This window comes from Mastacembelus armatus, chromosome 18 (assembly GCF_900324485.2).
Source record: "Mastacembelus armatus chromosome 18, fMasArm1.2, whole genome shotgun sequence".
Classification (NCBI taxonomy): Eukaryota; Metazoa; Chordata; class Actinopteri; order Synbranchiformes; family Mastacembelidae; genus Mastacembelus; species Mastacembelus armatus.
Genome location: NC_046650.1, coordinates 11,167,956 through 11,193,892, shown reverse-complemented (window position 1 = coordinate 11,193,892; position 25,937 = coordinate 11,167,956). Strand labels below are relative to the sequence as shown.

The window sequence follows — 25,937 nt, the reverse complement described above, 5'->3', positions numbered from 1 at the left end:
ATTTTGGCACCTGACAGCAAAACACACTGCTACTAACACACACAGATTCAACATGAGAGCTTTGAGAACAGAGGCCCTGAATGCAACATACAGAACAAGACATAAACTGCACCAGTTTTCACTGAGATTGTCTGGTTTTTCATCACACAAGGATTTTATGCCATTAAACTAAATGGAAAGATGCAATAATCCAATAAAACTGCACACAGGCTTTGAAGACTGGTGTTGTTTTCTTTTACCGTTGACAGCTGCTGAGTCAGCACTTTCAGACTGGCCTCTCTGAACTGCTGATATAAGTCATCTTAACTGAGCTGATTAATTGAGCTTGTTTTGCATCACAGAGTAAAGATGAGCAAAAATGAGCATTCAGCACTCTGAAGCACCACTTCAGGCATCTGCCTTTGTCTGGGCAGGATTATCTATTCAGCCAAGTCTCCGCTCTAATGTGTTATGCAACTACAGAATCTCTTTTCTTCTGGTTGTCCAAGCACACAAAAATAAACCACTTTTAACCATTTTTTTTCTCTCAGGTTTGCCAAAGGACCATGTTGTTAAAGATGTGGATAAACAGAAAGCAGAAACAGACTGGTGGAGTTGTACTCACGCAGTGCGGGCAGCTCCACTTGCCCTCAGGGGCCTTGTCCAGCTCAGGCTCAAGACAGACAAGGTGATAAGCTCGGGGACAGGTGTCACACAGGATGATCTCTCCGCCCTGCTGACACACCTCGCAGTAGTCCTGATGATCCGTCTCATAGCCGTCCCCTTCTTCATCACCTGGGACTGGAAGGGGGCAGGAGACGACACATGTTGACAAGCACAAAGAGACAGGAGACACAAATGACTCTCAAATACCTGAAAGTATCCCATGATGTCTGGAGAGTCTCTCTCATGAATATGTAATTGCTGCCATGATGCGTTCAGGCACAGCGTTACATTCAGAGTGACACAGGAGCATTGAAACAGATGTGAACATACAGGTGTATCTTTTCTAACTAGGTGCTGAATAAGCAGGTTTACTTTTCTTCTTCTTCTTAGAAGGTCGCCCTCGCTTGTTCTTCTTCACGCGGCCGGAGCTGTCAGAGCGAACCGAGGAGCTGTGAACGCTGGAGTCCTCCTGCTCAGACTCGTCCTCATCCATATCGTCGCTCTGACAGAGAACACGAAAGCAGCAAGGAAATAAGTGAAAGAAAGAGGAGCAGACAGAGAACAAAAACAATAAAAAGAACAACACTCTCTAAACGTTCTACTCACTGAGCAGCTCTTCTTCCTCTTAGCACCTATAGGCGAGAGTTTAATACGAATGGGTGCCATCTTTTTAGCTTTTGCCAAAGCCTTTTTCTTGTCTGATACCCGAGGACTTTTACTGCGTTTCTTATAGCCTGGACCTGGACAGGTGATAAAATCATATGCAACGTTTGACATAAAATAATGACAAAGTAGCAGGTATTCTGTTAAACCGCACACTGCCCTGATGGTCCAGGGTCAGTTTATGGAAACTGGTTTTCCACATCACATCAACAAAACGTGTTGATTAAATCATCACAAAAAGCTAAAGCAGGTACAGTACAGGTGAGGGAAAGCTACAGGTCTGAAACTGACCACTGACCTTTGCCCTCTTTCGTCTTGGCCTTTCTAATAGGTGGCGGCTGCGGTGGCGGCTCAGGCGATGCGGTTGCTGCAGAGACCTGCTCGGCAACAGCGATGGCGGCAGCTGCAGCAGCTGCTGCAACAGCAGCAGCGTTACCCTTAAAGGGGTTGTTAGAGCTGAACTCCCTCCACTTGGCCCCCAGGATGGTCATCATCTTTGACATGGGGATCTTAGGGTTCTTCTTGGCTATCATCGGCCTGGGAGCCAGAGGGTGGGATCATTTGCCAGGCAAAAAACAGAAATCTACACAAACTTTTTCAGCTTATAATGTTAACTAACAATGATTTCATTTTTAAAATGTGCAATAGTCACATCAAGGCTTTGTCCATGAAATGTAATGGATTTGCAAAAGAGGATATAACTGTAGGCATTTGGTGGAAGGACTATAGGGACAATTTGGCTGAAAATAGCTGAGTTTTCTTGTACAGCTCAGTCTGCTAGTAGAGTTGAGAAAGCCGAATCTGACAACCAAATAGCTACCCAGCATACACATGTATTAGGAATTATGGATTTCTCTGTGCTATCGGCGGAAACACAGGTATGAGTCAGCCACAGAGGCTGCCACTGGCACACTATCACAACTGCTGCCTGGATAACACAACTAGCTGTGCTGATAAAGACACAGCTGCCAGGGGAAGACAGAGCCAAAGAAAAGTATTTGTGTTCTAGTTTCCACCAAATGCCAATTGTATCTGTGCAAATATGCAGCTGGTAGTTTTAGAACAGTTCCTGTTGCATGGTAATGTCAGTGTAGAGGGACACTGAAACCAAAAGAGAAACACTTCACCTCATGAACTGGCTGAAGGCTTTATAGTTGGTGAGTTCCCTGTAGTCTTCCTCAGTGAAGGTATGATCAACATCCTCCAGACCCCACTCCTTTGCCAGCTGGGCTGAGGTCTTCTGCTCTATTGGTTGCTGAGAAGAAACCACCAGTCAGATGAGAAAGACTTTTCAGAGCAATTTGATATCAGTTATGTTCATGGACTCAGGTGCTTTTGGGAAATATTTTACTTTAGCCGTTTCCTCCTGACTGCTGTCTCGGTCCCCGTCATCTTTTTTCTTCTTCTTGGTTTTCTTCTCCTTTCTTTCTTTATGTTTCTTCTTTTTCTTTTTCTCGCCCGTCCCATAGTCGCTGGCTATGCTGTCTGAGTTCTCACCGTAGTCTCTTTCTCTATCTGAGTCTCTCTCTACATCACTGTCCTGAAGAAGAAACGAGACAGGAAGCTATTGAAAATAATGAAGATATTGTAATATACTCAGCAGGGTGGAAACTCCAGAGCATGACAGCTTAACAAACATACAATCTTCTTGCGTTTCTTTGCTTTGATGGGTTTCCCCTCTTTGTCCTTCTTCTTTGTGTCCTTCTTTTTCTTCGGCCGTCCTTTCTTCCTGCACGGGACCTCTCTGTCCGATAGCTCTGGCTCTTCGTCTGAGAAGAACACCAGAGCAGAGACGTGGTTAAAAAGACGGAGCGAAGGAAGGACAGATATCAGGAGCGGACGAAAGATAATCACCTCAAAACGCCTCCCAACAAACCAGCTAATCCCCACTGACAACAAAAGCTGCATGATAGCCCCCGTGGCTCCATTGACCTTTGGCCTCATCTGAACTGGGACACATGCTAAATTAGATATATTCTCACAGAGTGGCATAAGTGGATTTGACAGCTGCTGTGGCTTCTTCCACAGTATAGATATAATCGATTTAAGTGTGTCCAGCACTTTGTGAACAAACTGTTTGGTGTTTTTCACAAACGTCCTGACATTTAACAGGAAAATAACAAAACAAATTTAAAAAAAACAACTTTTGATTCAAGGCAACAGAAACAGCAGAATTACAAACTTTACAAACTCCTGCTGATGCCAGACACAGTGCAGCTAAAGTGCATGACTGTATCTGCTTTCAAAGAGCAAGTGATGTGAAAACACAAAGCCCCTTACTCATCTCAACTACATGGAAAGCAGTTTAACCTGCAACCTGGAGCGAAACAATAGAGAAACACAGACAGTGAAGTAGCTGCAACCTCAGCTTCAGACAAAATGCAGCAAAGCATTAAAGCATGAAGAAAACCCGGTCTGCGGTCTGCGCCATGCAACCAGCCTGCTCCATAGTCTACATTTTGTCTTTGGGGTTTTTTTATTGTCTGCCTGCCTTTGTTGGTGCGCGCTCCCAGCAGCAGGAGCAACAGCCCCCCCAACCTCCTCCTCACCCCTCCCCGCCATCCACCAGCCCCTCTTTCCGCGTATCCGTGCAAGCATGCAGCCGGCGAGGACACGCCGCGGGCGGCAGCGGCACGCACGCAGGCCTCGGTGATTGGGAGGCCGCCCGCGGGACAGCGCGGTGAACCGAAACGCCTCCTTTCGTTTAGCTATTCCCACACCAGGACCACCGCTGTGACCGCTGCTAGAGGTCGTGTCGGGGTTAAGGTCCTCGACGGGGAGCCTGACACTAATTTATCCGTCTGGCACGGCATGTCGGCCGGTCCGGAGTTGGGCTAATCACGTCCTAAGACAAAGCCCTGGATGATTCCTCTAATTTCCATAAAGAAAATCACACTAATCACGTTTTCTTCCGCATGACATCTGCACCGACTCCACAGCTGCATTGCATCCAAGCCCCGAACACTACAAGTTGTGCTTATATTGAGTAAAGTGGGATCTGGGGGCTGCTGTTGGTGATTTCTTGGTTAACCAGTCACCACTTCCCTGCACCTTTTACTTCCACTGCAAACCCCCTGCAAGTTCACACAGAAACTTCCAGAATGTCAAACGCAAAATCCAAATCGATCAGCGCCCTAACGGGATCAATGCTGCGTAACAGCCAGGAGAATATTGGTTTACAAAGATAACTGGGCATGTTAGAGCTGAGCAGTCACACCTTTGGGTCCTGTCAGTGAGCAGCAGCAGCGACACTGGGCCAGAGGGGCAAGTTTCTGTGTCACGCCATCATTTCACTGTCTCCTTTTCATGTCTGCACAGCATCACCTCGTCTCTAGCTGGGTGTCAAATGTATATAGCCTCGGGCCAGGGGACTCCATGTTTCTGCCAGCCTTTGTTGCCCTGAGCTTTTTTTTTTTTTTTTTATACCCTTCAGGGCGACCTTATTACCCTGCAGAGCGAGTCGTGCATGTGTAGGAGCTGTCCGAGGGATTCAAGGGACAAATCAGGCTGCAACTTTTTGACGGTGGAGACGAAAAAAACGCAGCTGTGTCAAGTTAGTTTCAACTTTTGCTGGGATGTGCAGGAGGTGAGGAGGAAGTGGAGTTGAGGAAAATGAGAAAACACAGCAACACAAACACATCAGGCCGGGCTGGGTATTCCTACATTTTTGTTGTTGTTGTTGTTGTTGTTGTTACAAACTAATCTGGAGTTTTTGTTTTTCAAAGCGCGCTCTCGTTTTTTTTTTTTTTTTTTTTTTTTTTTAATTTTTATTTCTACAGCCTGCCTTGTAGCTCCAAGAGTGACACCTACAGCAATAAACCAGAGAATATATAGCGGGTTTAAACAGTGGAACATGTGTCTGCTTTAAAAAAAAAAAAAAAAAAAAAAAAATTAGGACTAAGTATGTTTCCATTTTGTGTGCGCGCCCCCGAGTCCTCGCCGAGCTCCATATACCGAAGTGGACCTGCAGAATGGGGCACAAGCTGCTGGTTCGGCTACTTCTTACAAGCCCTGTTCTCCAAAAAATGTTCTGCTACTAAAAGGCTGTTTTTATTTGGTGTGCGCGCTCCCGACTTGTTCGCCAGTTTTTCTTACTGTACCTGGCGCGGCTGGTGTTGCAGTTTCCCGAGGCGCCGCCGGCGAGTTTATGTCGCTTGCGTTCTCGTCTAGGTCTCCGTCGTCGTCTTCTTCATCAAAATCTCCTCCCTCGGAATTAACCACCATGCCCTCGTCTTCCTCACAGGACCGGAGAGGAGAGGACATTATATTCCTGTCATTGGATCCGTCCTTGTATTCAAAAAAAGCCTGTTCTTGCCCGAATATATGATATTTATTTCATATTCAAATCGGCACAGAAAAGTGGGGGGCGTTTTGGAATATTTTACACTAGGCAGAGCAACAAAGATGGCCGCCCTCTTATATTTATTTTTTAACAACCCCCCCAATAAGAAAAAAATCCCCTTACATAAAAAATGGCTGACTATATTATTTCAGAACGCACCCCCCTCCTCCTTTCTCTATCTCTCTCCGTCTCTCTTTCTCCCTCTGCGCGCCCCCTCCCTCCCTAAAAACCTACACATTGTTACAAGAAAAAGGGGTGTGTGACTGCATGTAAGTTACATTGTTACTTGTTTGTTTCTTTTCTGTCTGCCCCCCCACCTCCAACACCAACACCACCCTCTCCCTCTCCCTATCTCTCTCTCTCTAATGTCTCCAAGTCCGGATCAGTCACGAATCCGACGGACTTGCCTGGTGTCACTGTCACTTGCAAGATCACACGGAACAACTCTCGCTTTCTGCATTGCAGAGCCCGACACAAATCTATCAAATATGGCCACCTTATATTCTCCGGAGCCCCCACCGTGGTATAAAAATTATTTTGGACCAGCAGCAGTGTGTGTGTGTGTGTGTGTGTGTGTGTGTGTGTGTGTGAATGCTGGGGAGGGATTGAGAGAGGGGGGTTGGGAAAATCTGCCGCAGCCATGCCCAGACTTACATCAGATTGTATTGCTTAAAAATTAACTACTTGTGGTGGGGATGAAAACAATTCAGAAAATGCGAGATCCGCTCCCCCCTTTATAAAGCACCATTTTAAACACCTCTCAGCGCAAAACCCACATCCACTACAGGGGTTTGAAACAAACACAAGAGCTTTTCTCTACACATACTGTAAAATCTGCCTCGCAGAAGCAGCAGGCTGTGGCAGCTGGATGGCAGTAAGGCCATGGGAATCCCTAGACCCCAGCCAACCCTCAGTGGCTGCTCAGGGCACTTGTGTTTTAACAAAAGGAATTTTCATTTGCCTTTCACATCCAAACCTCACAAGGAAAGAGGTCATACAGGAGAAAGTGTGGCACTACTAAAAAAAAATTTGGGTTTGTAGGGGAGCTTTATGTTGAAAATATATGGGGTCTGGGGATTTCTAGGACCTTTGTCTTAATGCATTCAATGAATGTTATTGCACAGATACACTGTAAAAAAAAAAAGTATATATATATATACGGGGAGAGAGAGAGAACAAAGAAAGCAGTCTAATAATCCAGTAACCACTGAAATAATCTTATTTCTCGTAATGACCGAAGTTAAAATAAGATAGATTTGATTTGATTAATTTCCAGGTGTCTATCCCTCATTTCAGCAAATGTTCATTTAGAAGTGAAAATAGGTCTGATCAGGAATTTGACAGCTGCTTTTCATCTATTAAATTCAATTTGGTGTGAAAGTTCAATTGTGGCTGTTGGATTTAAAAAAATGCATTTTTGAGTTTATAATATTATAATGAAAGGAGACCAAAAGTCAGAGATGTGGTTGAGATTTCAGGAAACAGCAAGACATCGGACTTTGTTTACATGTATTTGTTTTTCTTTGGTTAAATGTATTTCCTGATAACACTCAGGGGTCTGCACACACAGACAAAGCTCAATAGTTATTTCTCATAAAAACATTTTGACATTACCGTAGGAAACAAAACACATGAATAATAACGCAACTGGTGCCTGAACTCAGTTTAGCTGCTTCAGTTTCAGGACTGTGGTACTTTTCATGCTGTGACACGGGGACATTTGATCATTTGAGTCATCAGTAATGATATTAGTAACTCTGACTGTATGTCTCCTTTGAAAAAGACCTGTTGTACAGTCAGTCACAGGGGTCAGCTGTAATATTTGCCTCATTTGAAAATATGGCTGCTGAATTCTGTACATTTATTCATATTTTTCATTCCCAAAGAAAAACAAGATGTTTAGAATCATATACAACCAAAGTCTCACTGAGGCCTACATGCAGCATGAACATATTTAGACAATTCAAATGCACAACCTAATCTGTATTGCTGTACATTTCTTTGCCAATAAATGATATCATTTTTCATTGGATCACATACAAACTATCCAGCGAACATGTTGGATTTTTGTTTTTAGATATTTTTGTCATATCTGATAAGACAAAGGGACAGAAAGTGAGAGTCTTGACTGAACGTATGGCAGACGGCTCAGCCCACTCCAACCTCATTTTTGTTTTATATCCTCCTTGAATTCTGTCTGTACAATGTGTTTATCTTCGTGAGCTGTGGTTTTCACACCAATAACTGGATATCATGTAAACAAGCATTTCAATTACGCTTTATCTGCTGCGCAGTCTCCTCTCTCTGCTGCAACAGGTCCAGCTCTGATTCCCTGCGCCCACAAATGATAGGAGAGGAATTTGTTAGTGGCTGATCCAATGGCCACATCTGCCAAGAGAGAGATGGTGGGAAGAGACGTGTGTGTATCTGTGGAGGGAGAGTGCATCCCAGTGTGTGACTGGAGCCCTCCCTAAGCCTTTGGACACTGAGGTTTCGGCTGTTGCCAGATATTGTGGCTGGCAAGACGGCTGCAGTGTTTGTGTGTGTTAGTATGTGTATCTGTGTGCGTGTGTTGTTTATGTACCCTCACTCACAGCGTCTATGTGTGAGTGTGGCTTCTGTAGCATGACTGTGCATGTGTCTCACTGTGTGTCCGTAAAAAAAAGAAAAACTAGCCGGGGCAGTCTTATGCCACAGGCCCTGACACACTGCACTACTGTGCTGTGACTAGCTCTCTTCCTCCCCCCTCCAACATCCCCCGTGTCCCGTTGGCAGGGAGACATGTCAAGGATGAGAAAGAAAAGCGCCTCCCCTGGGTGCTGTGCTCTACCTAACCCAGATTTTATGCAGTGTGACACACAGAGAAAGACACCGGCTCCTGTGTTCCATTCAGAGCTAAGCTGTCTGCACAGAGGCAGCCCAGAGAGCTGATAATGCTGAAATAACATTCATGCAGCCAGGGCGGTGGAGAAAAAAGGTCTACATATCCCCACAAAGTGTTTTAATCAAAACTATGACATTTTCTTTTTGTGCTTAGTCTTGCCTGAGCCAGTTAATAAGTTCCAGTAATGGGTCGTCTGCCCTTTGAGACTTGCAGGAGTTTCATCAGTGTTTAATTTGCTTTAGAGGATTTTATTCTTGTTCTAACAAGGTCTCAGCCTTCATCTCTACAGAAAACCTTCAAAGGCCAAAGCCCTCATATACACAAATGGAAAACACTAGTCAGTATCTAGTATTCAGAACCCTTCATTTTTTGTGTTGTAGATTTAATGTTAAATGGATAAAATTGCCATTTTTTATGCATCAACCTACACTCAATAATCCAGAAGATAAAACACATATTTTTAGAAATACATACAAATCAGAAGGAACTCAGATTATTCTATTTTACCCTTTTAAATTACATATAGGTCGAAACACTGGGTGAAGTAACTAAGTTTGGGCTCGTGAGGAAGAAGCTTATTTCTCCTACATTATATTATGTAAATTATTTTACTTGGGTCTTTGCTTTTTTCTTTTAAATGACCGGATAATTTATTGTCTGGGCTCTTTAAATAGCTTAAATGAACTAGTCATATATATATATATATATATATATATATATATATATATATATATATATATTCACCTGCAGCTGAAGCTCCTCTGATGTCCAGGGGTCGACTTGCATCCGAAGCAGAATCACCCTTCACCTTTCATCCACCCTGGACCATATGGGTGTGAGTGTGAGGAAAGAAACACATGAAGATGATTCATGTTCACATCTTTAGTTTCAAGCTTAAACCAATCACAGGAACTTGTTTAGCCTTTTTCCACTTGTACTCTTAACACAGCAGCAAAAAAAACATGCCTGTGCTTTTCCTTGCATCATGCACCAGTGGCAGGTAAACATTTCATTTTTATCATAAATGTTAAACTATGTTAATGATCTTTAAAGCTACTCGGGGAGACATTTAATTATCCCGTGAATAACAACAGTCACAGAGCCTGGCTTTAGAGTAGACTCTGTGACACCGCCACACTTTTTTAAATAAGAGGTTTCAGATTTTTTTGGCTACATTTGTGTATGTGGGGAACACTTTGTGACAAACTGCGCTAAAATGATTATGTCGAGGAGGTCACTTTAGAAAGATATCCAATTTTAAGATGCTACATGTATTATTTTACCTATTTTTATTCATTTATTGTTTTGTATCTTTTATTCATATTTATATTTTTATTTAATTTTTGTCAATTCAAGTTACGTCACGGTTTCGGCCCCTTTAAATACAGAGTTTCCGGTTTCTCTGGTCCGTCAAAAAATTAGTTCCGTAAGCAAACGTAGGGAAAGAAGCGAGTATGGCAACAATAATTGAGGAAAACGGTCCCTCGACTCATGTAGGTTACACATTCATTGTATTTTCTATGTTAATATTTTACATAACTATTCACACGGTTTGGGAAAAACAACACAGAGGAAATGACTCAGTCTGAACACGGCTCGTCATTTTCGGGGTCCAGCTGCAGTCTCACGTCGTGTTTTTAAACCTTTTAACATCGCTCCCTTTGTCTTAGCAGCATGTAATGGATCGAAAAACACTAATAAACTGTTTCAGTATTCTGTGTTATTGATGAGCTCATGGCTGAATTACTGTTACATACCGTCACATTTCTGTCCAGACCCAGGACCAGCCTGAGGAGTCCTCGTCCTGCCAGGCTCGGCAGCACCTAGAGGGGCTCCTGAACAAGAACATGAGGATCCGCATGACGGACGGGCGGACCCTGGTGGGGCTCTTCCTCTGTACAGACCGGGACTGCAACGTGATCCTCGGCTCAGCGCAGGAGTTTCTCAAATCCACAGGTGAGATCAGGGGAGAAAAGACCCTGCAGCCTCACAGCAAGTTAATGATTTGACACCAAACATCCTCACAACCTGCAGGTACATGACTGAACAAGTACTACAGACAAATGAAATACTGTTCTGCTCATACACAGAGAAAAGGACTGAAAATACAAGTTGTATAGTTCCCAACATATACAATGTAATTGTCGTTTTAGACATGTTGGTTTGAGACAAAGACATGAAAGGATGAAGAAAAACAAAGGATATGGAAATGAACCATGTGCATCTCATTTCCTTGTTTGTCCTGTGTAGGAATCCCTGCTCTTATTTTGGCATGTCAACTGGATTGTCTCTTTTTTTTTTTTTTTTTTTTTTCTTTCCCAGACACGTTCTCCCAGGGTGAGCCCAGAGTCCTGGGCCTGGCCATGATACCTGGTCACCATGTTGTATCCATCGAGGTGGAGGCAGACAGTTTGGACGACGCACAAGGATTTGGAGCAAACCACTGACAAAGCCCTGCCTGTTGGGACGATGCTTGGCGTCGGTACGACTGACTCACTGTGCCAGGAGCGAGGCTGCGGCGGAGCCCACGGAAGAATCTTGACTGGAGGACTCCCATCAGCTGCTCAGCCTCTAGATACAAAACTCCTGGATTTAACCATTTCCCTCCACGTTTGAAGGACAATGCGTGTGTGTGGGAAAACAGTGTGTGGAAATGCTGTTTACTGTAAATGTCTATGATGAGCTTTTAAATAAAATCACTGTATTTGAGGCTTCGTGTTGCTGTCCCTGCTGCCCGGACATGAATGTGCTTTACATTTAATGTCATGGAAGAATATGTCACATCCTAAACAAGATGCCATAGTAGAAATATGTCATGAAAATAGTTTCTGTGTATAGCATGTCATGCAAAATGAGACAGTGTAGCACATCTGCAAAGATATTCCATAGTTTCGTTCAATTCTTACTGACAGATTTGAGTGGAACCTTGTTATTGTATCTTAGTTTGTGGTTAAACTACTGTGAGATGCTTGGCAGAAAAACTGAAGCCAATGTACAAAATTCGCACTTGATTTTATCTGCAACTTAATGGTTTACTTGATCCATTAGAAGAACATGATCCACACATTGTTTCTGTTTGATACAGAGTACGCTCCAACTCAGTCTTAACATTCAACATTTCAGGAGTGGTTTTTCAAACAAAGTGTAAAAGTGCGAGTTTTGAAATATGTGATTTGAAATGGGAAAGACATAAAATTAGAAATACTAGACCTCACGGTTCTCTGGTTTCTGCACTGTTGTGTAGTAAAATAATTAACGTTTTTAGTTTTTTCCTGTGAGTTTTACCCAAGTCTTCAAATGCAGTCATGTAGCCTGCTGAAAATATACCCATCCCCATCAAAATGTAGATTTTACACATTTTGCCAATGAAATCACTGTACAAAAAGGCAAAATTAAAAGCAATCAGAGCGGCTACACTAATTCAAGACCCATTTCAAACCTTTTACAAGTTTCATGTAACAGTGCTGAAGTGTCACCATGAATGTAAAAGCTTAACATGTCTCTTGGTGTTATTAACTTGAACATGGTCAAGATTGAGATCAGTGAACATGAAATGCCTTTACAGAATACTGCGGGCCTATGACCAAGCAGGAACTACTGCATTAAAAAAAACAAAAAAGTCACTCAGTAAGGTTCAAAGAATGGCACAAAGAAAAAGGAGTAGCAAGAGCAGACTTTCCAAAAAGAAAAAGGCCCATAATGACTGTTTCAACCCTTGTCTTTCCATCCCTAAAGGGCCGAAATGTTGACACAAAAACTTCATTTTCTTCAACTATAGTGACGAGTCGATTCAACAGTAGCCACAGGTATGTCCTTAGTATTTTTGTGGTTAGAAATCTTGGCTGTCTCACTGTACAGCTGAAGGCTCTGCTGCCCAGGCATAGCGTTAAAAAAAAAAAAAAAACAAAGGTTCAAGTAACCCACCAAACTGTGTCCAAGCTCAAGCACAAGTTCTGGGTCCACCACAGACTCTTCCCCTGAGCCCCCCGAAAGTGTCCCCACCCCCCTCGTGTTCTTGTCTTCAGTTGTACTGAAACTTGAAGTGGAAGCTACCTCCGGACTCAAAGGGGTTAAAGTGGAAAGGCCAGCCCTGTTGTCCTCCACCTCCACCTTGCTGGTTTTCTGGATCCAGGGGATCCTCACCGGCGTCAAACTTTTGCCTCATTTCTGGCAACACAATGGTAAGCATGGTAGGACAAATGTAAGGCAAAGAAAACTAAATCATGATAACAATTTTAGCAGTACGACATCCTTCCAAATTCTTCTATATATCCATCTAGTTTTTTTTTTCTAGAGAAAGGTTCCCTTGAAAACTGAAGCTAGTCATTTGCTGAAGGTCACCCTGAAGAAATGTCTGCCAAATTCCTAAAATCAAACATATTAGCCACCAGGCACAAAAGTAACAATCTTAAATCCTGACCTGGGTTGGTGAGGACCTCTTTAGCTGAGGCGATGTCAATAAACTTCTTTTCGGCTTCTTTCTTCTCCGACTCTGACTGGAAATTGTCGGGATGCCACTGCTGTGCTAGCTTCCTGTACGCCCTGATGATCTCCTGCTTGTTTGCATTCCTGAGGAAAGGAAGGTACATGAGATCATTTGTCATGATCTGCTGTATTATATTTAAGTGTAATACTTATGAAGTGATCTACGTTGGAGTTCGATATGTGTCCTGGGGGAAATAAACGGTTTGTTCAGCTGGTTACCTGCCGACACCCAGGATCTTGTAGTAGTCCCTCTTACGAGAGATTTTGAGCAGTTTCTGGGCTCGTTCCAGTCCTTCCCTGATATCGTTGTTGTCGCTATCAAACTCTCTCGCCTCCTGATAGTCCTCCACCGCTGAAGCAAAGCAGGTTTTAAAACACATTTTTTTCAAATTTTCAAAATAAATTTTTATCTAATTCACATTTGCTCCAACTGTATCTGGAAACATTAGGAACATGCAGTTTATTTTTACGGAGAAGGAGCGACTCCTGATACCTTTCTCGTAGTCCTGGTTGAGGATGTAAGCCTCCGCTCGGTCTCGGAGCACGTTGGTGTTGCGGGGGTCTCTCTGGTGCGCCTCTGTGCACACATCTATCGCCTCCTGAGCCAACTTAATCTAGGATCCGGAAGAAGGAGAAAAACTGAGCTGGACTGGGACTGCTAAAGTCAAAAACTAAATCTGACCTTACATGATCCTTTGTGTCCATTATTTTTAAAAACTAACTAAATAAATTTCACATCCCCCAGGCCATTTATCAAGGAGAAATTTGCCTTTGGAGCTCTACATGCTCTACTTTCTGTCTCTCACCTTGACGAGGCAGTAGCAGATCCTCTCTTTGGCCAGGTTGGTGTAGAAGGGGACATTAGACTCTGTCTTCATCACTGATTCATACTTATCAATGGCTTCCTGATACCTAAATATAGGAAATCAATCCAGTTGAATGTGTATCAAATATGAATGTGTAATAAAATACTACATATTCCTCAACCATCACACCAGAAGGGTAAATTCCACTTAAGAGGCTGCACAAACATCTGGAAACCTGCATTTGCTAAGCTGCAAGTGGTACCAGCACAGAGAAAAATGGCACTAATCCTACACAAGTACTGACCTGTCCTGCTGAATGAGCTCTTCTGCAGAGTCCAGCTGCTTGCTGAGCTTTTTCACCTGCTTGTAGTGGCTGAAACACTCCTTGTCGTCCTGGTCGAGCTTCAGACACTCTCGGATGTGACTGCACGGGAACAGACACACAGACAGAGCAAAAAATGGAGAGTGAGGAGATAATCCTTCAAAACAACATGGTGAGAGAGATGCTCTCAAAATGAAAATCATCCTAATTTGCATGTCTCTGCTGAGTAGATTGCAAAGCTCACTTGAGTGACTCGTGGTGCTCTCCGAGGCTGTAGTGTAGCAAGCTGAGCTTCAGGAAAGCAGCACGATTGTCGTTCCGAAGCCTTGTGGTCGGTGTCAAATCCTGGATGGCCTTCTGCGGATCTCCCATTCGGATGTAACAATCTGCACGAAGTTCACGTGACGCAGGATCCCATGGGGAGATCTAAAGAAAGAGTCAAGAAACTAATTTAACTTCCCAGAAAAAATAATAATGTAACAACTCAGATAAGGAATGAAACATCTTTATTTCAGAAGACCTTGAAAAGCAAACTCCAGCTTGCAAACCTACACCCTCCCATTAGGATTCTCCCTGTGTAGGCCCCACTGCAGAGCTCACACACACCTCTATAACTCTCTCCAGAACAGTGATGGTAGTGCTGTAGTCCCCTTGGTGGTATGCAGCATGGGCCTCCTCCTGCAGCTCCTCCAGCTCATTTGCTTTCATCAGCTGATCGTGGGCTTCTTCGTGGTCTGGGGAGCGTTGGAGCTGAAACAAAGGTGGATTTCTTCTTGAACTTTGTTTTATTTGGCAAAACACTTAAAGACACAAGCAGTGATTTAGGACTGAAAAAAGAAGAAGGTCACTCCACTTACCACTGCTTCAAAGTCCTCCCTGGCCTCCTGCGTGTTGCCCTGCTTTAAAAGAATATTCCCCCTCTGCAACCTGGCCTGAAATTTAAGTGAAATGATCAGGTGACATGATGACAATAGGAGAAGTAGTAGGAGAGACACAAAATATCAAAAATGATCAATTTTCTACTAGTTTTTGTGGTTGTGATCAGGTGAACGTACAGCCAGGAAGTCAGGCTTCAGCTGGATGGCTCTGGTCAGGTCTGGCAGAGCAGATTTGGATTTTCCCATGGCCAGGAACACTGCGGCTCGCTTGTAGTAGGTCAGGTAATTCTTAGAGTCTCCCTCTGGGAAATGTGAAAAACACTTGAAATTTCTTTTTATCAGGGAAACAGATTTAAGGCTACCGACAACAAAAACACGTCTTTCTTGAGTGTAACGAAAGACACGATTTTGCGAAGTATGAAGGAGACAGATGTTATTAGTGCAAAGATACAGATTCAAAATGTCAGCCAGTGACGAGAATATACAAGTAAATGTGTGTGTCAGTATGTCTGCACGGCCATGTGTGTAACCTTACCCACAGCGGAGTGGTAGTGGGACAAGGCTTCAGCCAGCTGACCGGCTGCCAAAAGCTTACGGCCCATCTCCAAGTGGTGCTCGATCTCGACATGAGTCGCCCCTAAGACACCTGTAACATAAAACTGTGCGTGAGTTTCACTAGAAATAAATTACTGAAGAAAAGCAGCAGCGAAATTTTAACAGCAGATCATGATGTAGCTCATTTTTAAGTCTGTCTGTCTGTCAGGCTTTTTTTTTCAGATTAACATTTCTTTTCAAATCACAGCCATCAGAACACAACTAGTCCAGGTCAGCAACTCAAAACACACAAGCACATTTTAGAAGAAATTACCAAAAAGTGTTTTCTGCTTTTCACAATAAGGCATTAACCACTTTTCTGTGGTTGTAAATCTTTGTAATTTCAATATTTCTGGACTGTTGATGGGACAAAACCCAGAAATTTCCTCGCATTTGTTGTAATATATAATGAACCAATTTATAAACAGTAAGTATGTAATTCTTGGCCCCACCGTACTCTTTTTTTAACCAATCTGCATAACCCAAATCACTTTGTTCTAATAAAACATATATAAAATAAATAAACTATAAATAAAATATAGAATATAAAATAAAAAAAAAAGTTTTATTGGTTTGACCTTTTCTATATTACAATAAGGATATTGCAGAGACTTTTATTTTGGAGAGCGGGACCTAAGGTAACCTGACGCTCCTCTGACAGTTTGGGAAAGAGACAACAACAAACAAGACTTAAATGTCTGGAAACGTGTGTCCTGGTTTTGAGGACCACTTGTAAACACGTCTAAGACTTGTAAAGTCCGCCTTACCGTCCAGCTGGAGGTCCAGGATGACACAGAGCAGTGACAGGGAGCACAGTGTCCGCCGACACGACTCCATCCCTGAATTCATTCACCCAGAAAACTGAACCGCTTTCACGTCGAGTGAACAGTAACTATTATTTCACTAAAACGCCGATATTCCTGTTTAAACCCTCATCGTTTCCCCCATAACGCACCCGAAGAGCAGCTACGACAGTTATATTTACGGTCCCGGTCTGACAGTCTTCCGTGTGGAAATGAGGCACGCCAATGAAAGGTTCCCCCAAAATGTAAGCGTTTAACAGCGTTTCCCCACCTGAAGCTGTAGTGACGGGGTTTTATTTGAGCTTAAAAAGCATCCTCGGTCTCTACACTTTGTAAACGAAACCTGTCGGACACGGCTATTTTCGTCCCCTCCCTTTTTGCCCTACATTTCTGTGGTTGGTCCACACGGCGCACATCCGTGTTCGTCCAGAAACGTGGGCTCCTCTCATTGGAGAGACTATTTTAGGCCAGGCAGGTGGTGTGAACTCTGACATCCCCACAGGGCAGGAAATTACTCTCACTAATAACTCATTATAGACGGTTTAATGTAAATAGATGCAGAACCAAGTGAACAGGCAGCAGCTGATTTTTACTACAGGGAAAAGATGCCCTGCAGCACCACTATATAAATATATTCCCCTGTTTCTGTGAAATAACACGCTCAAGAGCAGGTTTGAATTCATTCTCACTTTTTCTTCACTCAGCACAAACCTTTAATATAATAATAATTCAAATAATTCACATTTTATTGTGTGCAATTGTTAAAAAACAAGGAGGAACAAAGATACTATATCTACAAAACTATACAAAACAACAAAACAATACACACACATTTCTGGATTAACACGCCTGACCTTCCCTTTTTAAGCATGTATGCAGATCATTAAATGAAAGAAGAGGAAGAAGTGTGTTAGTCCGCCTGCTGCCTGCACAGACTCCCCTACACAGGTAGACTGTCTGTTTTTAGTGTCTTTAGTCCAGTACGCGCATGAAATGTGCATGTATTGCAAACAGTCAAAACACGACCATGGGATACACATGCCAGCATCCCGCTAGAACAGACACAAAGGGGCTTTTACTGTGAAAATCCCAAGCCACGTCCGTTCAAAAACTTTGATTTTATTTTTAAAAAAGCCTATTTTGTCAAGTACTACGCTGATAAATTAAGCCAAAGCAGTGTTTTTCTTATTCGTTCTTGGTATTTTAAATTTGAAATATGTAAATATAAATATGTTAATTTGCCTATAATATAATATAATTTTATAATAATCATAAAATTATATCTAATTTCCTGTTTTGGGCTGAACAGAAGACACATGGATTTAAAACCTTCAGGAAATCCATAAAATCCTAACAAGCATACAGTTTGTGACAGCGTAGCTTAACTTAGAACATTTACAACCTAAATGTCATCATTTCAATGCAATTCCACAAAATATAAAATGGATATTGTCATTACATACAGTTCAGTGGTGCTGTGCTATTTCCTGTTTTGATCCAATTTAGCTTGTTTGGACAAAAAGCTTCAAAAATGAAAAACAAAACAGAACACAAATACACGCGAGATGCAACAATAAGAAAAAACTGAAGACCCCACATCAACAACTTTCTCTTTTCATGTCCTGTTATCCTATTAAACGTAGGCATTTCGTTCATAAGTACTAGCAGCCAGGCTCCTGGTTGGCGCAGCTCCAGAGTATACAGTTCCCCTGCTGTGATAGGGCAACGTTCTGCAAAAGACATCATCCATACCGGTTAGAAGTCTAAATCACTTTATGTCCACAAATCAGAAATCAGTTATTCAAGGAAGAAAGACTACAACTCCCAGTAACACCAACTAGCTGTACACAAGCTGTCTGTTCATGGATTAGAGAAATGGAATAAACGCGCGTTAACAGGGCGCGTAAAATGGCACAAAAATGGCACACTGGCACTCTGAACGCACGCTCTTTACACGCGCTGTATCTGTCCTTTGTGTTCAATATGAACACGTATATATTTATTACATGTATATGTAAATTACAAAAGATTTGTCAAACATGAAAATACACGTCAAGCCTAAATACAAACAAACAAATATTAATAATAAATCTATTCAATTCCCAATTCACGTGGTACATGTATTTATGAGTTTATCTATGCAGACATATGTTCATTTCTTTTTAAAATTATTTGTTTATTTTCAAAGGCAACTTTTAAGATTTACAACATTTGTTTAACCCCTCATTAACATTCACATTTGAGAACTGAAAATCAGTTAATGCACACGGTGAACTAATGCACATGAGGGATCACTAACTTACCGTTTCTCATCTTTGCCCGTTAAGCAGGAGCAGGTGAGACAGGCTCCTCCGGCGATGGCCAGCACAGCAGAGCACCAGCCGATGTAAAGCCCTTCTCCTATTTCATACCTGCAACACGCAGCGGAGCACAGTCAGCCAACACTCACGTGAGCTGCATTTTACCTGTTTATTCCACCTCCACCAGCAGCATATTACCTTATCCCAGGATAGAAAGGGTCAAAGAACTCCTGAGTGATGTTGAAGGCGTACCAGGACACTGAAACCATTGTGCACAAACCTTTTGACAGAAGAAGAGCCAACAAATATTTATTAATTCTTGAAAAAGCTGTGGGGAAGCTGTCAGTTACACACAGGTCCAGAGTCTTGCAGCAAGCCGGGAAGAAATGAATAGATCATTTATTTATTAGTTCAGTAAAACTGTTTATAGGGTAGTGCCAGTACAAAACAGATTAAGAATAACATACATTTTCTGGATTTTGGACCCAATCTCACTCATTTAACTCCTTAAAAACACTTTATTACATTGTTACCTTGAAGTATGAACAGGACTCCAGCTGTGCCAGCAATCCTTCCTTTCAGAACGTGGTTTTCCCCTCCAGCCTTCGAGCACTGTATTCCTATCAGAGCTGCCACCAGTCCAAAGGTACCCAACACTATTGAGGTGATCATCAAGGCACGAGACGCCTGGATGTAACCTTGAGAAAGCGTGAAAGCGGACAAACTCAGCACTGATTTCACCACCTGTTACTTCTCACCTGTCTCAGTCTTTAGATTTTGGCCAGTTTGTAAGATTTGATATTAGAGTAAAAGTTCAGGATGTGTATAATCCTATAAAATGCTGAAACTGTCTTTTAACAGGCAGATTGCATTGTATAATTAGTTTCCACCTGTTTCTCCAACTATTTTTAAGTGAAATTGGACTATAATTGATGCTTTGCACGTCAAAATTTAAAGGTTATATATAATGTTAATGATTTATTCCAGTACAACATACCACCCAAAGCAAGCAGCGAAGGAAACTCCCTGCAGTTATGAACCCCAGTCGAATCAGTCGCACATGACATCCACAGGTTTTCATAGATGGTGGAGGTGGTGATGACGTTGCCATCAACGGTGGAGGACTTCCAGTACCGGTTCGCCAAGGAGATACCCACCATCAACCATCCAATGAAGCCCAAAAAGAAAGCTACTACCTCCACAATCGGATCCATGACCCCTCCTCAGTCCAGCAGTACAACCAAAATGAATCCAGGTCTCCGCGTTTTTGGTCAGTGAAGTTTGTTCTCGCAGTCAGAACATGTGATTTTGGTGTGAGAGACAGTCAGTGAGGAAGTGTGGTGTCTGCTCTGCCACTGTGGAATGTGTCCAGCTTAACAGATATGTATAATGATTTATATGACTTGCTTTCTCTCCTCACCCCTCCCATCGCACACACACACACACAAACACACAGACACAGACACACACACACACACACACAAAGTTTACCATAACCACTACTTGCCTAACTCTAACCCTTAACCTGACCTCAACCCACCAAGTCTTCACCCTAAAATTTAATCATTTACATCGGGGACTTGTTTCCATGTCCCTTTAAGAACATTGGGTCCCCACAGTTTGACTGTGTGAACAGATTTATGTTTCCACTACTATCAGTCCACAAACACTTCATCTTTTTTTTTTTTTTTTTTTTGCATTTTACACCCCTGAAACTGAACAGGTGTTTATCAACCCATATGCAGGGTCCAATGGTCACCTGTTGCTCTATCTCTCTTTCCAGTTCTATTTATTAGACATATTCAGACATTTCTTTAAAAAGCCACCTGAGTTTGTCATATTTGGTTAGATTTATAAGCAGAATTTGACAAACCAAGAACAATGAAACACATTTAGTTATTAATGAAAGGTTTCATTTGCTGAAAATGACAGTATTTCTTTCTCTGTGTACCTGTAATGTCATACAGTTGTACTGAAGTGAAACAGTACACAGTATTTTCAGAATGTAGCCAATTGTACCTTGTTATGTTTATTGTTTTGGTTTTAATATCTCAGGGCCATAACTTACAAGGTCATTGTACATTATAGTGCTGGGTGTCACACTCACGTTTTGTAAGGACATCCAAACTGAACTGGATTAAAGGACCAAAATCACAACTATCAGTCAAAGACAAAAGGTCTATGTAGTTTCTGTGCTTGTGTGTATTTCCTAATAATCCTCCTGACAGCTGCAGTATCCAGGGCACACTGAGGTCGCCACACGGATAACATTAAGATAAATTTTAGACAAAGCTGTCAAGGGTCTGGAGGCGACAAACTCATTTGGATAAAAGTCAAGAATGTAGTTCCAGAAATAGACGTGGTTTACCTACAAACCTGAATCCAGCTGTTCTTCAGTTTTCTGTAAGGAAGGTAAGTTTACCCAGATCAAGAGAGGTGACAATTAATAAGGACAATAATGCATCATTTTGATATGACTTTTGTCCTGCAGATCTGTATGTTTCTGTACTGACAATGTACTTTATGTTTAATACTAAAGTCATACAAATACCAGCATGATAACATGCTAAGCTAAGACTTGCCCATATTTATCTAATTTTAAGGCCGAGCTGTTTGCAAAGCCCATTTTTAAGGCACCTGTTACCACCCTGGGCCTTCACACACAGAAATGCCCATAACTTCATATGCTCGTCTGAAGTAGGTCATGAAAGACTCTATACCATTAAAGATGTGTGTGTATGCTGGTTTACAGTATTTTTAGAAAATGATTATGAGCAACCATGGTAGAAAACTAAAATCAGAACAGTTCTTATAAAAAAATATGGAAATTATGAAAACACATGGAAACTGTGTTCAGAGTTGAGAATTTGTAAATTACATAAATACATTACAAATTATCATGTGTTTTTAACGCTTTTGAACATATTTTCCACATAATGGTTTGCAAGTGTGAAAAGAGCTTTATAAAACAAATGAATCAATACATAAAGCTCCTGAAAACATACTAATCAAGATTTATTATTGTGAACATACATGAACAAATTACTTCAGAAAATATAGATAGCACTGGCCTTGCGAGTTTCACGGGAGAAGGTCAGATGGAAAAAGGTGATGTCATGTTCCTTTAACCAATCAGGATTCAGCAGCATTTGAATCAACATCTGCTGACAGCTGCAGGATTATTTCTCTTGATAACACCTGCCAATCTGATCAACCTCATGACTTTAGCGACCTCTGAATTTTCCTTTGGTTTAGGGTGAAATGTCTTGAACAACTAGGAAATCTTAACATGGTGAAAAGCTAAGCTAAAATGCAGAGCAGACTTTATAAACAGCCACATGTTAGCATTTTCATACGAGTGCGCTCTTTTGACAGGGCACAGGGCATTTTTTTTATGCAGGTGTGGTTAGAAATTAACATGTGCCACCTATATTTAAAACATGAATTATCTGGAAAAACACTGGACACTACAAAAGCACATCGGTCCTTTAAATGAGATTTTATGTGCTGTTAATGGCCACAAAGCGTAGACTGTTTTCTGCAGCTGGTGCAAAATCCAGAAACCTATCAAAAGAATGAAAAACACTGTGTGACTAAATATGACTTCTTCTACCTTGTTATCCTTTTGAGTCTAAATGCTTTAATCAGTGCAATAAAGGCATGGAATAAAATCATTTAAGACAGGGTGAAATACATACATACATAACTGCACATAAAAATTTACTGCCTCTTCTTTGTTACTGCCTGCAGTAATATAGTGACAATAAACCGCTGTACTCTTGGATTATCCAATAACTTCAAATTACGGTGTTATGACAAGTGCACATGGTGTAACTTTACCAGACACATCCACTTTCATCATTGCGATTACACATTAATATCCTCAGCCATGTGTTACACCCAGTGGACGCTCAATGAACATTGGCCCTCATAACTTAAACTCACTGAAGCTGGTTGAATTAGACTGGCTTTAATGAATCATTGCTGCTAAAGTAATTAGACTGTGCATGGGAAGATGCTCAAGAGAATTTAAGCTTTGGTTAGATGTTTGGGTCATATTCTGCTCCTCTGTTTGAATATTCAAATTCTGAGGTTTTGTCTACTTTATCACCTCTTTCACAGTAAATACGATTATTGTTTTCACTGATACGTCCCTGGGGAGTTTCGGTCCTGTCACGTAGGTTAATAAGTAACACCCTACGAGGCTGTTAACAACACACAATAGTGATAGGGCCCATAAGCTTTCCTGTTGTAAAACGATGCCGGTGACTTGAATCCTCTCAGGGATGATTCACAGTGAGTGAACTAAACCAAGTACATTTCTGTTCAAAAATCTACAGCTCAATATTAGTGCTTAAGTCTCACACAGTAAGCTATTGATCAGAATGCACGTTCACCACACCCTGACTGTAAATTTAGTAGAGCCAATAAATATCAGTGATAAGAATAGGACTAAATACTGGACTTTATTCCATCAATAAATGATTTTAATGGAAACTTAACATGACATCAGCTGCAGGTTAAGAATGGAAAGTTACAACATGCTGAACTTTTATATCAGTTAAAAACAATGCATACACTCATACTACCAATATGTGAAATCATAAGTTTGTATGTAATTATATGATTTTTAAATTATTTATTAATCTGATTTATTTCATAAATAAACTATACTTGAAACCCTTGAGTCTCCAAAAGAAAACAGTTCAGTTCTCTGATGCTTTTTCCACTTTAAAAACGACGATGTAGTTGACCTCTGCATCTTGCATTTCTTTACAGGAGACACAGTGTTCTCATCACTGTGCATGTGAAAAAGTGTACAGGTCTCCACAAGATGATCGACAAAAAAAGTACAACACACTATCAGTTTAGTTGATAAAGGCTACATGTGCAGTAAATAATAAACTTTGGAAGTCTGCCATACTTCCATCATAAAACGGATTTAAAACTACCAGGCCTTTTAAAAAAATATCTAATCGTGACTGAGTGGTTGTGATTTGGATCTATTTGGATTATTGTTGTATCTATTTCTTCTCAATAGATGAAAATCTGTAAGTTTAGTGTATGTACAGTTCATACTAACATTCATCCTATTGAGGCAGCTGTGAATTAATGCCCTGATAACACAAACTGTGTTTCAGTTCAAAATTATTTTATTTAACCAGATGGAAAACACAACCCTTCAGGCATAGCATGGATATATGTCAGGAAATGGAATTTACATGACAAAAGGCATTTAGTTCCAATAAGTGTCTTATTTCCCTTAATTTAAATTGAAAATGTCCAGAACTGAATGCAAAGATCCAATAATTTCCTCCAGAGCAGCAGCTGGACCTACAGCCTTCTGACAGCGATGTAGCAGAGTCACTGCTATCTCCCCTGTAAACAAATCACACTGTTCCTTTTGGCATTTCAAGCTCACTTCCCAGTGCACCAATAACACTTTCCTTTACAAATCTAAAATAATAAAACTGTTACAGAACTCCACCTGCATTTTAAAGACAGCTTGTTAGAAGTGTTTAGGCTCAAGTGTCTACTAACTAAGAAATTACACCCACTGGAGCTCTGGCTTAATGGTAAGTTATAACCACAAATAATTAGAAAGTGCAATGCTATCATAAGAGGACAGACAGCAAAGTAATGGTAAATGTATGGAGAAATTCATTCCTGTTAAAATATGAATACAAGTTATTCATTGGTTTAATTCACACCATTAAGTGTGCTGCAGTAATACTTGTCAAACCAAAATGTTACATCCTTGTAGGTTTCTCCCCACAGGATCTACATTTGTTATCAGCGGAAAGTGTCACTGTGTCAGTCAAGCAAAATGACTCACACACAGTTTAGGATTTGGCAGCTCCCTTCGACACAGCCAAGCCGATTAGGCCCGCTAAACCAACCACACCAAGACCGATTCCTCCAACGATCGCCATGCCAACCAAGCCATCTAGACGACAACAGATCAATATCAGCATTGTTGATTTATACCTTGTATATAGGGTGAAATAGGACAAATAAACTCTTACCTTTCTTTAAAGCCTTGTCAATGAGTTTCTCTAACTCCAGAGCCTGCTTGTTCCCCGGCTCGTTCTTTAGAAGAGTCCGGATGTACTTCAGGGCTTTTTCATATTCCTAAGAAAAGAACAAGGGAGAGAAAAATGTGTGAACTGCATAGAAACTACTTAAATAATAACAAATATTTCCAGGTAGCGAACATGACATCAGTAGTGACCCTTACTTTGAGTCTGTAGTTGGCCACTGCAAGGTAGAACAAATAGTCCCGGGAATCGTCCTTTGATGTTTTCTGGACCAGCTCTATAGAACAAAACAATTAAATTAAATACAAATGTTAAAAATGAAAAATGTTATAGTAATTGTTGCTTTGCAAATATACAAATTATGTTTTTTAATTTAATTGTTACCCTTAGAAAAAGTGACATATTCCTCAGCTACAAATATCCCAATTCTTTAAGGGCCACACTTGGATCTTTACCAAACATGCTTAGAAAAACACATTTTGCACAAACTCACCCTCCAACAGTGCGATCCCCTTCTTGATATCGTGTGAGTATTTACTCCTGATGAGACACCAGGCATATTCAAACTTCGTTTCTTTGGAAACAGCTCCTTTATGCAGCTCACTCGTGTATTTCTTCTCAAATTTCTGTTACACCAGGGCACGACAGAGGAGAAATTGCGTCACATTTATTGCGTCTGTTTTGGCTATTTCATTGAACAATGATGTTTCCTGTTTCCTGAGGACGATTTCATCGGTCAGGTCGACAGCTGTTTTTACATATAAGTACATATCAATCCTAAATAGCTGTTAGCATCAATCACATATCATGTTATTATCGAAAAATTACAATTACAATCACTTTCGCTAGCTAGCATTAGCATTAGTTAGCTCGACGTACGTGTCTACACGTCGAAATTCATTAAAGTTGAAGTATTTGCCAGCTAACAGACGTGAAGAGGAGCTCTGTGTGAGTCGCTCCTGTGCTGATGTGTGTGTGTGTGTGTATGTGATGAGAGAAAAGAGTCTGATAATGTCAAAACTTACTAAAAGGTCTTCTGGAGCCACCACATCATTCAGCACAGCCTCCATGTTTCCGGAAACAGATTCCGAACCCGCCCAGTTGTGTCACGTGATATAACAATAACGTCATCTTAGAGGCTCTAGTGCCCCTGTTGCATAACAACAACAACAAAATA

General features: G+C 41.4%; 5 protein-coding genes and 1 long non-coding RNA gene across 12 annotated transcripts in view; 1 reads left to right on the top strand and 5 right to left on the bottom strand.

The window, feature by feature from the left end:
* The window catches only part of chd3 (chromodomain helicase DNA binding protein 3), a 35,665-nt gene extending 29,832 nt beyond the window's left edge, over positions 1-5,833 (bottom strand). For 2 of the 4 annotated variants that reach the window (XM_026315230.2, XM_026315257.2), the window contains exons 1-8: positions 5,409-5,833; positions 2,950-3,077; positions 2,660-2,872; positions 2,436-2,563; positions 1,607-1,845; positions 1,252-1,385; positions 1,018-1,147; positions 605-780 (exon numbers count right to left, since the gene is read on the bottom strand). In XM_026315230.2, coding sequence (XP_026171015.1) covers positions 605-780; positions 1,018-1,147; positions 1,252-1,385; positions 1,607-1,845; positions 2,436-2,563; positions 2,660-2,872; positions 2,950-3,077; positions 5,409-5,571 — 1,311 coding nt within the window. In that variant the 5' untranslated portion in view covers positions 5,572-5,833. The remainder of the gene's footprint in view (positions 1-604; positions 781-1,017; positions 1,148-1,251; positions 1,386-1,606; positions 1,846-2,435; positions 2,564-2,659; positions 2,873-2,949; positions 3,078-5,408) is intronic. The other 2 variants (XM_026315238.2, XM_026315247.2) reach the window with 2 other exon arrangements.
* Positions 5,834-7,651: 1,818 nt separating this feature from the next.
* On the bottom strand, positions 7,652-10,352 carry LOC113125527 (uncharacterized). Its single transcript, XR_003295162.1, has 3 exons — positions 10,292-10,352; positions 9,279-9,354; positions 7,652-7,982 (listed from the first exon to the last, which is right to left on the bottom strand). It is a non-coding gene; the product is annotated as an uncharacterized LOC113125527 (long non-coding RNA).
* On the top strand, positions 9,949-11,244 carry naa38 (N-alpha-acetyltransferase 38, NatC auxiliary subunit). 2 transcript variants are annotated; one of them, XM_026299044.1, is made up of 3 exons: positions 9,949-10,027; positions 10,310-10,490; positions 10,857-11,244. In XM_026299044.1, exons 1-3 carry the CDS (start codon positions 9,989-9,991, stop codon positions 10,979-10,981), a joined length of 345 nt encoding a protein of 114 aa, XP_026154829.1. In that variant the 5' UTR covers positions 9,949-9,988; the 3' UTR covers positions 10,982-11,244. The 2 variants fall into 2 exon arrangements, with proteins under 2 accessions (XP_026154829.1, XP_026154831.1); XM_026299046.1 differs by having other exon boundaries at positions 9,974-10,027; positions 10,316-10,490.
* Positions 11,245-11,527: 283 nt separating this feature from the next.
* dnajc3b (DnaJ (Hsp40) homolog, subfamily C, member 3b) lies at positions 11,528-16,794 on the bottom strand. The gene is made up of 12 exons (XM_026299043.2): positions 16,387-16,794; positions 15,561-15,671; positions 15,203-15,327; positions 15,005-15,079; positions 14,754-14,897; positions 14,392-14,573; positions 14,130-14,249; positions 13,826-13,931; positions 13,513-13,633; positions 13,239-13,371; positions 12,955-13,103; positions 11,528-12,701 (listed from the first exon to the last, which is right to left on the bottom strand). Exons 1-12 carry the CDS (start codon positions 16,466-16,468, stop codon positions 12,556-12,558), a joined length of 1,494 nt encoding a protein of 497 aa, XP_026154828.1. The 5' UTR covers positions 16,469-16,794; the 3' UTR covers positions 11,528-12,555.
* A 306-nt stretch (positions 16,795-17,100) lies between these two features.
* Positions 17,101-20,098, bottom strand: cldn15a (claudin 15a). The gene is made up of 5 exons (XM_026332081.1): positions 19,720-20,098; positions 19,256-19,420; positions 18,921-19,002; positions 18,726-18,833; positions 17,101-18,152 (listed from the first exon to the last, which is right to left on the bottom strand). Exons 1-5 carry the CDS (start codon positions 19,934-19,936, stop codon positions 18,056-18,058), a joined length of 669 nt encoding a protein of 222 aa, XP_026187866.1. The 5' UTR covers positions 19,937-20,098; the 3' UTR covers positions 17,101-18,055.
* A 1,867-nt stretch (positions 20,099-21,965) lies between these two features.
* On the bottom strand, positions 21,966-25,898 carry fis1 (fission, mitochondrial 1). Of its 3 annotated transcripts, none has more exons than XM_026299183.2 (6): positions 25,786-25,898; positions 25,254-25,386; positions 24,961-25,037; positions 24,749-24,854; positions 24,559-24,669; positions 21,966-22,286 (listed from the first exon to the last, which is right to left on the bottom strand). In XM_026299183.2, exons 1-5 carry the CDS (start codon positions 25,828-25,830, stop codon positions 24,566-24,568), a joined length of 465 nt encoding a protein of 154 aa, XP_026154968.1. In that variant the 5' UTR covers positions 25,831-25,898; the 3' UTR covers positions 21,966-22,286; positions 24,559-24,565. The 3 variants fall into 3 exon arrangements, with proteins under 3 accessions (XP_026154968.1, XP_026154967.1, XP_026154966.1); XM_026299182.1 differs by lacking the exon at positions 21,966-22,286 and adding an exon at positions 23,170-24,101; XM_026299181.1 differs by lacking the exon at positions 21,966-22,286 and having other exon boundaries at positions 23,170-24,669.
* Positions 25,899-25,937: the final 39 nt, after the last annotated feature.